Here is a 12,058-nt window from a genome sequence, read left to right as displayed (position 1 = left end):
TGCTGCTTCAGTTTCTGTGAGTTCATATGACTTTTGATTAGGTTGGTTTACAAGGTCTTGCTTTTTGGGTGTCCTCTGGTCCTCTCTTACACTCTTTGTGGCTCGTCTTCTGTAGGTTTCTCTGAGGCCTAAGGAGAGGGATTTGATGGGGACATCCCATTTCAGGCTGCATGTTCCTAAGTTTCTCACTCCCTGCATAACGTCTGCCTGTAATCTCCTTATGTGTTCCCATTTTATTTTGTGTGTTGGGAGGGAGCATATGCCATGGCATGGATGTGAAGGTCAGAGGACTAGTTGCTGGGGTTCTCTTCTCACACTTTATGGGCCCTGTGCATTAAACTCAGGCCGGTAGATTTGGCAGCAAATGCCTTTACTCACCAAACTGTCTCACTGGTCCCAGGTTTCTTTTTCTTAAATAGTGTTTTAAATTTATTTAATTCTTAGACATTTTCACACGTGTATGCAATATATCTTGATCACATGCACCCTGAACCTTCAGATCTCACCGTAATAGATTTCCCACCAGCCTTCAACCCTTTTTCTTTTCTGCCTCTGAAATGATAAATTTATTTAGACTCATTTTGACTGCTTTGCATGATTATATGTGTGTATATATGTGCATGGATATATTTTGGAACATATCCCATCAAATGTGAGTAGGACAAGGAACATTTACTGATTTGTTTTCAGTCTATGTTTTTCTAAGGCACCTTTTGTGCATTACATTAGCTATTAGGAAATTTCAGTAGCTTAGTTCACAGGAATATAAATAAAGTGTTGTATTATTATTAATTCAGTATGTACTGAATGTGGGGGCTATTTTAACATAAGGGCCTATACTTTGTGCTCTAATATTGAATTTACTTAATTTGATTTTGGTCTTAGTCTTTTATTTTCTTTATCCACAAATGCTATTTAATCACAGGGTGAAGGCAAAAACTTCCAACTGTAATCTGGAGCCCTTTATTTCCAGAGTACTTCACCAGTCATACAATTCCCTAAACTGCTGTGAAGTGGTGAACAAAGGCCTTCCTAGTGTCTTGAGTAATAGGGTACCATGATATTTCATACTGCTTATGCGATACCTTTTACATAGGCTTCTTTGCTAAAGAACCATCTAGTCTTATGACTTGATGATAGTGTTTTAATTTTTGCATTCTTAGCTCTGTATAAGATGAATCAAAAACATAGAAGATGTTTTTAATTGGATTATGTTGTTCTGAAGAATAAATATTAAAGATTCCTGGTAATAAATGTAAATTGCATGCACATGTTTATATTGTTCACAGTTATCTACTATTTCATGAATTTTTCACTTTTAGATTCTTCTAATTTTGATGCTTTGGAAGGAAGTTTTCTTGAAAAGCGATTACAAATTTACCTATTACATCATAATACTACAGCTTAGTTATATGTGGAGAAAGCTGCCTAATAGTTAACATAGTTTGACATGGTATTTGCAACAGGCACATTGAATACTTAATTAAATAAAGCGTTACTTATTTTTAAAGTACTGATAAGAAATAAACCTCTCTCTGAATGTGCATCTGTGTAGTAGCAAAAGTGGGAACCTGACGCTGTGCCTGAGTTAGGATGGTGCAGAATTGCTCCAAGCTGTAAGCTGAGTGTTTTCAGACAGCATTCACAGCATCAGCAAACACCACTGTGTCAGCATCTCTTAGCATGCAGCGTAGGGAACTGCACAGAGGAGACGATGAACAGTGCGTGAGAGCTGATATCTTGATGATGGTTTAAATAGATTCTGATGGACAGATCTGCTGTTTGGTTTCTTCACTAACCTTGGAAATGCTGAAAGCTAGAGACAGCTGAGCTTATTCTTTGTAAGACAGGAAATAGAAAGATCATGCAGCCTGGAAGCAGTGAGCACTTACAGTCTCTCAGTCATCAGGTATAGTCTTGTGAATTGCGACGCTATTTTGCATATGCAAGGTTGTCCAGATCTTAGGAATTTGGAATATGTTATTCAACACAATTGCTTATTGACTCATTTTTCATTTGGAAATTTGAATAGGTAATGATTATAATAATGGGTAAAATATGGATTAAGAAGTGTTTGCATGTGTATATGACTTTGTTTTGCTTTAGTCTTTTTTGGGATAGAGATGAGGAGTAAAGGAGAATATACTTTATGTGATTAGGAACAGGGTTTATGGCTCTTTCGAGTTTTTTCTAGATTAATCTTGATTATATTCAGGCTGTGTATTTTACTTGAAATGATAAAAATAACATAAATGAATCAACTGGTAATCATAACCTTCTGCCCATAAATACTGATGTATTGCAAAATGGTTATTATCTGATTGACCACAGTAATCAATGCTGCTAGCATTGATAGGAGTGAGGCAAACAGCAATGAAATTCGCTGAGCTGAAGAACGTTTATACAGGCTGTAAGCTAATTTATGAGATTTAGTTATTCTCTGGACTATCTAAAAGCCATTTTTAATCATTTCCTGGATCTGGTGATACTCATGGAGATTTTAATGTACATCTCTGCTAAGGCAATAACCACATCTGAAAGCTGACTGTGAATTTGTTTTACATAAAGGAGGCTTGTGGCTTCTAAGCGTCTTGAAGAGTTTTTGTTTGACCCAGAGAGATTCAGTGTTTCCTTACTTTCATTTTCAATTTACTCCATTAAACTCATTAACTATAAATTGTAGAAAGCCTTAGAACATAGAATTTATGAATTTGCCTTGTGTTGAAACTTTGCTATTTGTTCATCTCTATCTACATCTATAACTGTATCTATATCGATCCTCTCAAGTTAAAATTCATTTAGTTTAGGCTTTCCTCAGAATTGTATTCTCAACAGATTTATATGCCTAACACTCAGATTTTTAAAGAGCTGTATTTAATTTGTTTTTATTTTTATTCATTTCTGAGTCAGTTTTAGGGAACTATCAAATATGTTAAATTTGTTACCAAAAGAATATGAATGTTAAAAATTTCTCAAGAGAACAGTGTTGACCTCACAATCCTGTAGCAAGGCTATTATTTACTTAACCTCATCAGAAGGGAAATGTAGTATTAAAAATGAATACATTGGAAAAAGTCTGAAACAGTGAATAAATTCAGTTGAAGCTGTTTTTTTTCTTTTTAATTAAAAACACATTTAAAAATTCTTCCTACTGATATTGGATATAATTTATATGTTATTCTGGCTACTTAGCAGCTTACATTCTTATTAGTTGGGAAGATTGCCATATTTTTAAGCTTGATTAATTTTTAGAATGATTTGAGTATACCTTCTAGTTGCTACAAAACCTGTTTAATCTGTTAGAATTTATTTCCAGCACTTGCGTGTATTAGTCACTAGGAGTACGTTCTGTTTCTTGGCATGACTTCAGGATTCCTCTAGGCCTTGGTTTCCACAGAATTTTGCTAATGTTTCACTGTATTTATGACCTTTCAGAAGAACCAATCATAAAGTATTTGGTTATGTTCTTTTAGTGATACTTAAATATCATTAATTTTATTATATGAAAAATTGTCTCTAAATTGCCATTGCTTTTACACATCAGGAAAGTTTTCCTGTTACTGTGTCAAAATTCATTGCACTGAAAAGTAAAATACAGACATTTAATTAGAATGCAGAATGCAGCAGACATTTAAAAGGAATGCCCTCCATTCTTCCTCTTCAGCAAGATGATTTTGAACTTTGAACAGTGGAGTTCCTTATGAATCTTCCCAAGAACAAGAGATCTTCTTTACCAAGGTTATCTGTATCTGCAGTAATTTAAAATGCATGCCATTATACATCATAAAGATCTCTAAAGATAGGCTATTTGTAAATAATTGTTTTGATAATTTTTTATGGAGGGAATATTATAAGAAAGTTCCTCATTTGTAGGATATTATATTTAGTGTTCTGTGAAATACAGAAAAGAAAAAATTATTGCTTTCAGGCATGAATGAGAAAATAAATACACATTAACTCAGATATTTTGGGTTGACTCTTAAAACTGGTTTGTTACAATTAATTTTAACTTAATTTGTAAACTGGTGAACTCTAGTATGAGTTACATATTACTGTTCTTTCCTCCCATGTACTTGACATAATATTAGAGAAATCAAAGGTATATTTAGTGTTAGATTAATCATTATGCATGGTGCAATTTTACTGATAGACAAGAATAATGAGAATTCAAGGCCAGATTGAATTATATAGAAAAACGCTGTCTCAAAAAAATTAGTTCTAGATTTATAAATCAGCGTGAACTTAATTTAAGAGTTGAGTTCAACCTAGTCCCTGGCAAGAAACTATGGTGGAAACCCTGAGACTCATCTTTAAAATAGGGCTGTGGCTATAATTCTAGGGGATGTATGAATAATTTAGTAGGATGTGTATTATGGAAAAGAGTTTTTCTTCTTAGGGTTAAACATTTGAGATAAAGAGTAGCAAGTATGGGAGAAATTAGACAATTTGAGCTATACTTGGAACAAAAAGTATCTGTCCGTACACCTTAGACTGAAAATTCTAAGAACTTTAAAATTTTGAGACAGGATCTCCCTGTATAGTGTAGACTTGCCAGACTTTTTGTGTAGCTAGAAATTTGTTACTCTTTTGATTTCAGTCTCCCAATTGCTAGGATTATAATTGTCCACTGCCTCACTTGGCTGGAAAAGCCAAGATCTGATGAAAAGTGCTAGAGAGTGATCAGTCACCTCAGACTCTGAGGAAGGGGATTGGAGAAGCTGTAATGGAAGCAGGTGTTAGCTTCTGGCTGGTGGACAGTCGGTGTTACTCTCTTCTGTTTTATATCAACAAGCGGGCTGAAAATAGCAGAGAGGTGGGTAGAACAGATGCAAATCCCCTATTTTCCAGTCCCAAACTGGGCAATTTGCCCAGAAGTGACTCCAAAGTGCTTGGTGTCTTGTATTAAAGCCTTCAATTAGAGAAATACAGGGCTGAGCTACAAATTGACTCTGGTTTGTAATAGCTGGGGTAAAGTAAGAGGCTGTATGCACTATGGTTAAGTATCAAGTCAGCCATAGCCTTTCTGTTCAAACTTAGCTATATTGCTAGTCAGCTGCATGATCGTCAGTCTTTCTTTATTCATAACCAAGGGATAGTGGTGGTATGTAGCTCAAAGTATTGTAAATATTAAATGACTTAAGATACAGAGATTACTTGTAATAGTTTGTGGCATGTAGTGTGCAAATTATTAATATTCTTTTTGGTATTTGACAAGTTGATTTTGTTTATATTACTAGAATATATTGATTGTACATGATTATGGGTTTCAACATGGCATTTTTATGCATGGATATCATGGATGGTATTAGTTTATATGTTTGTTAACAGAAGAATTGACAAGTAAAATCTGGTATATATAAACAGTGATGATTTCTTATCCATAAAGAACAAAATCAGGCCATTTGAAAGAAAATGGAAGGGGCTAGAGATAATCATGTTATGTGAAAAGAGACAAACTGAAAGATAAATGCTGAATGTTCTCTCTCGTGAATCTCTATTTGAATCTCTATGTGTATATGTAGATGTGGAAGAAGTAGAGTGTCCCCAAAAGAGAGATGCACAGTATGAGGCATAAAGAATATAATATACTTGAATAGTCATAATAGCCCAGTTCATCTTTAGGCTATTGGAGTAAATTAGACCATCACAAGCAAGGTTTTTTTTAGAACCCTAGAGCATAGAGTCTGGAGCATTACAGTATGATTTTCAAACTAAGAACATAATATTTTCTCCTGATCTCCTCATTCCTGGGTAAAAATAAAATAAAGAACAGAAGAGCAGCTCTCGTATTTTGAAGTCGTTTTAAGAACTCAGCTCTTTTGAGACTTTGGGAATGAAAATTAAATTCCTGAGTAGATTTAGTAGTTAGTTGACACAGTAGGGTGTAGAAGCAAAATGAGGGATTTTAATAAAATTCTCTATCAAAATTGCATATGAGAGCATTACTCAGTCTCCCCACAAGCACTCAGAAGTCCCAGATTTCATATCTTAAGAGACCTCCTGCTTGTCCCCAATGTGACTGTGTTATTGGTAGGTAATCTGATTTAGTTTTGGCTTTGTGTTTGACATTTCCTAACCAAGGACAATCTAGTGGGGTCATTTAATGCAGTGAATACTCATGACACAAATATTTACTTCTGGATAAAAGAACTTTGTTTTAGAGAAATTTGATATAGACTTTTCTATGCTAGTCACGGGAGCATTTATACTGTTCATCCAGGTTCCAGTATAATGTTTACATACTTGACATTTTTAAAAAAATACACCTATCTTCTCCCTTCAACTATTAAATCTTTGATCGCAATTGTGTCTTTTAATTCAGCACAGATTCTGACATGTGTTAAGTCATTAGAAATAAATAAGTAAATGCATTAAGCTTTATTAATTATAGAACTCTAAAGTATGTATTAGGACAACCAAAAGAAAACATTCCAAGCTTAGTGAAATGTTGCATATGACCTGGAGAGTATAGAAATATGCCAGCAATTATAGTGAATAATAATAGCAGCAGAATAACTATTAGTGATCGAGTAATCATGATGAGGATAAATGTTAGCTTGGCTGATGTGTTTCTCTGAAAACATTTTAAACATAAAGTAGTCAGACACTTTAATATGTCTTTTTTTTTCTCCGAAAAGAGTATTTAAAAAATAAAAACATCCAAACCTTTTTGAACACCAAAGAATAAATGAGTAGGGGAGAAGGGAGAATAGGAAATGAAAAAAAAAAGGACAGAATATTTTAACAGAAACAGAAGGAAAACGCTAAGTGCCCTGATCTGCTAAGGAAACAGAATTGTAGTCTGTCAGTAGCCAATGCTGAGAACAGTCTATTGTATAACGAACCATTTTGATAAAAAAAATTCGAAAAAAAGAAAACTATTGGGTACCCCCAAGGGTTAGGTTGTCAAAGTAAATAGTATTTATTGGTTTAAAAGTCAATTGCAACTCTAGATCATCTTATTCAGTCACTTCAGACAGCCAGACAGCTCCTTTTCTGATTCAGTGAAAAGACTGGTTTTCCTCTAGAGAGATTAAATGGTCCCATTGGATTAAGTGTACAAGATTAACTTGAGGAGAGAAAGCTTGATATAAAAACGAAGTAGTGGAACTTTGTGTCCACTATCACCCCATCTATACTTAGGTCTTTTTCTAGACTGCACAAGGGTTTTACATGCTGTCATAGTTGCTGAGTTTATATGTGCAAATGCCATGTTGTGTCCAGAAAACAGTTTCTTTGATTATCTACTATCTCTGGCTCTAACAGTCTTTGTGCCAAGTCTCCCAAAGAGATCACTAAGTCTAGGGTGGAAGTGGTATATAATACGTATTTCACCTCTGAGGGTGAGCCTTTTGTAGTCTCTACCTCTTTGCATGTTGTCCAGTTCAGGTGTCTTTGTGTTAGATGCCATCTATGCAAGGAGAAGCTTCTTTGATGAGGATTGAGTGATGCACTGATCTATAGAAACAGCAATAAGTTCATTAGGATTTTTTAAATACTATCTGTATTTGACAGAATAATTGGATTCTCCCACAGAGATTATGACCAAGCTAGACACAGATTCTTGTTCTTTGTCAAGTTTGGCTCCATCTCAAGGAGCAGGCCTTAGAGCCAATCATAAAGTTGTTGGTAATTGCCATAGCATCTGTCCCTCTGTCCCTCAAGTAGTCAGACCTTTAAGGTGAGCTATTACTTTCAAGGGTAACAGCAGGGTGAGAATGAAGGTTACTCTTCACCTCTGTAGTCTGCATTTCACCTACCAGTAGCATAAAAGCTGTACAGTTGGAATGAAGCTTCCAGAAGTATTTTCATTCACAATATTTTCACAAAATATCTTGGACTAAATTTAACTAAGGAAATAAAGATTTATATAAAAAATTGAATAAAGAAATTGAAGATGACTCCAAAAGATGGAAAGACATTCCATGCACACATACTAATATTGTAACAATTACTGGCCTTTTGAAAGCAATTTACAGATGCAACACAATCCCCATGAAAAACTCCATTTCTTTTCTTTCCAGAAAAACCAAACTCTTTATAAAAATATATTTATATATTTATGTTGAGAACATTTTCTTCCTATTCAATTCATTTTTATTCACCATTTTAAAGGTCCAAATGAGGAGCAGAAAGAGGGAGAATATGAGCAAGGAATTCTTAAATATAAACAGGTAACTCAAGATTATAAACCTCCTGACAAAAACTTCTAAAAATGTAGAAGCCACAGCAAGTAGAGTAAGAAGCCTACTGGGAAGAGAGAAAAGAATGTGGGAAAAAGAACTTTAAATGATGATACTTCAAATACTAAAATAAAAGGTATTGCAAATATTAAACTAAAAGAGAATGCTGTTTTACAGTAGCATGCTGAAAAAGAATAAGAATAAATAAGAATCCCTAGAACTTAAACCTCAAGCAAAAAACAGAGTACAAAGTATAAAAAGTAAAGTTGAGATAATCACCCCCAAAAGTGAAATAGTTAAATAGAGAGAATAAGTTAGATGTCACAAGGTCCTGTAGATGACATACTGGCCATATAATAGAGGGGATAATAGAAACCGTATTTAATAAAGGGCAGATGATGTGGAGTTCTCATAGGTGATCCCATTCTGTCTCTTGTCTGTGGTTGTGCTGGAAGAATTCTATAATTATGCGATGAACTTTACTTATATATCAAAGATTCAAAAGTGTAACTACAGGAGAGGATTATGGTTTATAAGATGATGTATTATATTAATAAATACTAAAACCGTAACCATACATTTGCAAATATTTATAAAAAATACTATTGTTTGCTCAAGTTTCTAAGACTGTTTAAGTAGATGAGCTGATAATCTAGCAAACCCACTTCTGTATGCCTTAAGTTATTCTGAAATAACTTAAGCAAGGTATTTAAAACATATTTGCACCCTTGTACACTATTCACTATATCTAAGGCATGGAAAAAGCTCAATGTCCCTGCATACATGAATGAGCAAATAAAATACAGTGAATATCTCTATCTCTATCTATCTATCTATCTATCTATCTATCTATCTATCTATCTATCTATCTCTATCTATCATTCATATATATATATGTATACACACACACACACACACATATATAACCAATGGATACTATTCAGGCTTCAGAAGGAAAGAAACTGTGACACACACTTGCTGCAAATGGATGAACTTTTAGAACATTATGCTATGTGAAATAACCAATCACAAAGAGATGAGCACCCTATGTTTGAACTAATATGAGGGATAGAAAATAGAAACAAAATGAGGGTTCCAGGTCTGGGGGAAAATATGAAGATGGTATTGCAGAAAGATAATGTTTTAGAGATCCATTGAACAACAATGTACAAATAGTTAACACTGTAAATTTTAGGGTAAATTTTGTTATGTGTCTTTCCCCCATAATAAAGAAGCATGTAGTATGTCTACAGGTTGGTTTAAGACAGATTATTACTGAGAAGGATAGAGATTTATTGACATTTCATCTTTCAGATATGTTTTCAATAACTAAGGAAAGTTTCACTAAACTTAGAATTCACTACATTTGAATTGTGGAAATTTGGCATTGTCTTCTTAAATTTTTATATTGTTTAAAATTTTTATTGCAGCATGAATGTTTTGCCCACATGTATGTCTGTTACCCATGGGTGTGCCTGATACCTGTGGATGTCAGAATAGAATAGGGCATCATATTCCCTGGAACAAGGTTACAGCTGGCTATAGCCACTGTATGGGTGCTGGGAAATGAACTCAGGTCCTCTGCAAGAGCAGTCAGTACTCTTATCTCTGAGCTGTCTCTCAAGCCTGAAATAGAATATTTTCACCAGTAAAAGCAATGCCTCTGTATTCCTTGATATTTGAATAAATTGGAAAATAATGTAAATTTTAAGACTCACATTTTTTAAAGTTTTTGAATTAATTCTTGCATTGGCACCTACCAATCTCTTTCTCTAATTAGTGCCAACAGTGTCTTTGCCTCTTGGTTCAATTCTTGCAGTGGCTTTCTGTGTCTTTAGGAACTGTTCTTGGTCTGCTCTGTACTGTCACTCTCTGTGTCTCAGGGAGCCACTGAGATCTCTTTTGACCCGTTCTCTTCACCTTCTCTCTTGGTCTGCTTTCATGGTTCACTCTATTGGTCCACTCTGTGCAGTCATAGCTTGTGCTTCAGAGTTCCTCTCTTGGTCCTCTCTTTGTAGTTGCAGCTTATGTTTCAGAGTTCCTCTGAGGTTGCAGAGTAGGGGCAGAGGAGGACTTGGGGGCAGAGTGGGACTTGTAGCTTGCAGAGTCCTATGGATGGGGTGGGAGTGTTGGAGCAGCCTACCTACCAGGCTACCTAAACTGGCCTGCTGACTGGCTAGATAAGCTGAGGCAGGTGGGGGAGGAGCCCGGGATTTTGCCCCAGTATGGAGGGCCTAGAGAGTGGGGTGTCCGGCTGGGTGGATGCTCATGCATCTTCTAGTTCTCTCTGTGTAGTAGCGGTGAGACTCATATTTTTAAAATGAGAACTCATTAGAATTTTAACACACAATGCATATAGCAAAGTATCTAAAAGACATATAATATTAGGGACTTCTATAGCACACTGTTGTTCCCTATCCCCTCCTGTCATTAGATTTTTTTTCTACACGATGAGCATGTAAGTGCTTGAATTGGTGATACTATGAAGGCTTGTTTTCACTAGTCCTTATTCATCCAAAACACTGAATTAATGTGGCTGCCCAAACTCATAACATACATATGACATGATACATACATACATACAGAATGCTAAAATAAGGCTGACTGTATCACTGAATTATTGGAAGGCCTAAAGATTCTAATATGCATTACAGGGCCCTATATGAGAGGAAAAAGTAAACAGAACATTTTAGCCTCAGGTCCAAACTATCTTTTTCAGAACACAGTAGTTCATTCATATAGCTGTTAGCTTGATTACTGTCTTATACTTTATTTGTATCTCAGAGGAGAAAAGAAATATGTTTTTTTTCCCTGGTATGATTGGAGCAGATCGAAAAACCCACAGCCAAACATTAGCTGAGCTTTCTAAACCCTCAAAAAAGAGAAGAAGGACTGTTAGAGCCAGAGGGATGGAGGGTACCACAAGAACACAGCCCACCGAATCAACTAAGCAGGGCTCACAGAGACTGAAGCACCAGTCACGGCCCCTGTTTGTGCCTGAACTAGGTCCTCTGCTTATGTTATCTTGGAGTTTTTGTGGGACTCCTAAGAGTGCTAGTAGGGGTGTCTCTGATTCAGTTGCCAGCTCTTGGGACCCTTTTCCTCCTACTGGGTTGCAACATACAGTCTTTTTTTGTTTGTTTGTTTGTTTATTTTCTTGTTTATTTTTTTTAGTTGTTGAAAAAAAATTCCGCCTCCTCCCCGTTTCCCATTTCCCTCCCTCTCCTCCCACACATCGCCCCCTTCCCCTCCCCTCCCCCTAACCCCCTACCCCCCACTCCATTCCACCTCCCTCTTGAGAATGAAGAGCAGTCCAGATTCCCTGCCCTGCGGGAAGTCCAAGGTCCTCCCACTTCTATCCAGGTCCAGGAAGGTGAGCATCCAAACAGGCTAGGCTCCCACAAAGCCAGTTCATGTATGAGGATCGAAACCTAGTTCCATTGTCCTTGGCTTCTCATCAGCCTTCTTTGTCTGCCATGTTCAGAAAGTCCGGTTTCATCCCATGCTTATTCAGTCCCAGTCCCGCTGGCCTTGGTGAGCTCCCAATAGATCAGTTCCACTGTCACACTGGGTGGGTGCACCCCTCGTGGTCCTGACTTCCTTGCTCATGTTCTCCCTCCTTCTGCTCCTCATTTGGATCTGAGGAGAGGGAACCTGAAATGACCCTATCCTATAGCCATACTGATAAATATCTTGCGTATCACCTTAGAACCTTCATCTGGAGATGGATCGAGATAGAGACAGAGACCCAAATTGGAGCCAGCGGACTGAGCTCTTAAGATCCAACATACAGTCTTAATATGAGAATTTATTTGTGCCTAACCTTATTGAATCTTGTTATGCCATGCTTGGTTGTTACCCCTGGGAGGTCTACT

The 12,058-nt window shown here is 36.2% G+C and overlaps 1 protein-coding gene across 13 annotated transcripts in view; it reads left to right on the top strand.

The window, feature by feature from the left end:
* Slc4a10 (solute carrier family 4 member 10) overlaps positions 1-12,058 on the top strand; it is a 223,608-nt gene that overhangs the window by 69,424 nt on the left and 142,126 nt on the right. For 5 of the 13 annotated variants that reach the window (XM_075985042.1, XM_075985049.1, XM_075985041.1 and 2 more), the window contains exon 1: positions 1,644-1,909. The exons of 7 other annotated variants lie outside the window; for them this stretch is intronic. In XM_075985042.1, the coding sequence (XP_075841157.1) occupies positions 1,865-1,909 (45 nt within the window). In that variant the 5' untranslated portion in view covers positions 1,644-1,864. Of the gene's footprint in view, positions 1-1,620; positions 1,910-12,058 lie in introns of those variants that run through there. One more of the 13 variants, XM_075985045.1, reaches the window with a different exon arrangement.

This window comes from Microtus pennsylvanicus, chromosome 9, assembly GCF_037038515.1.
Source record: "Microtus pennsylvanicus isolate mMicPen1 chromosome 9, mMicPen1.hap1, whole genome shotgun sequence".
In the NCBI taxonomy this organism is placed as follows: Eukaryota; Metazoa; Chordata; class Mammalia; order Rodentia; family Cricetidae; genus Microtus; species Microtus pennsylvanicus.
The sequence above is the reverse complement of the archived record's forward strand: the minus strand, read 5'-3'. Positions and strand labels throughout refer to the sequence as shown.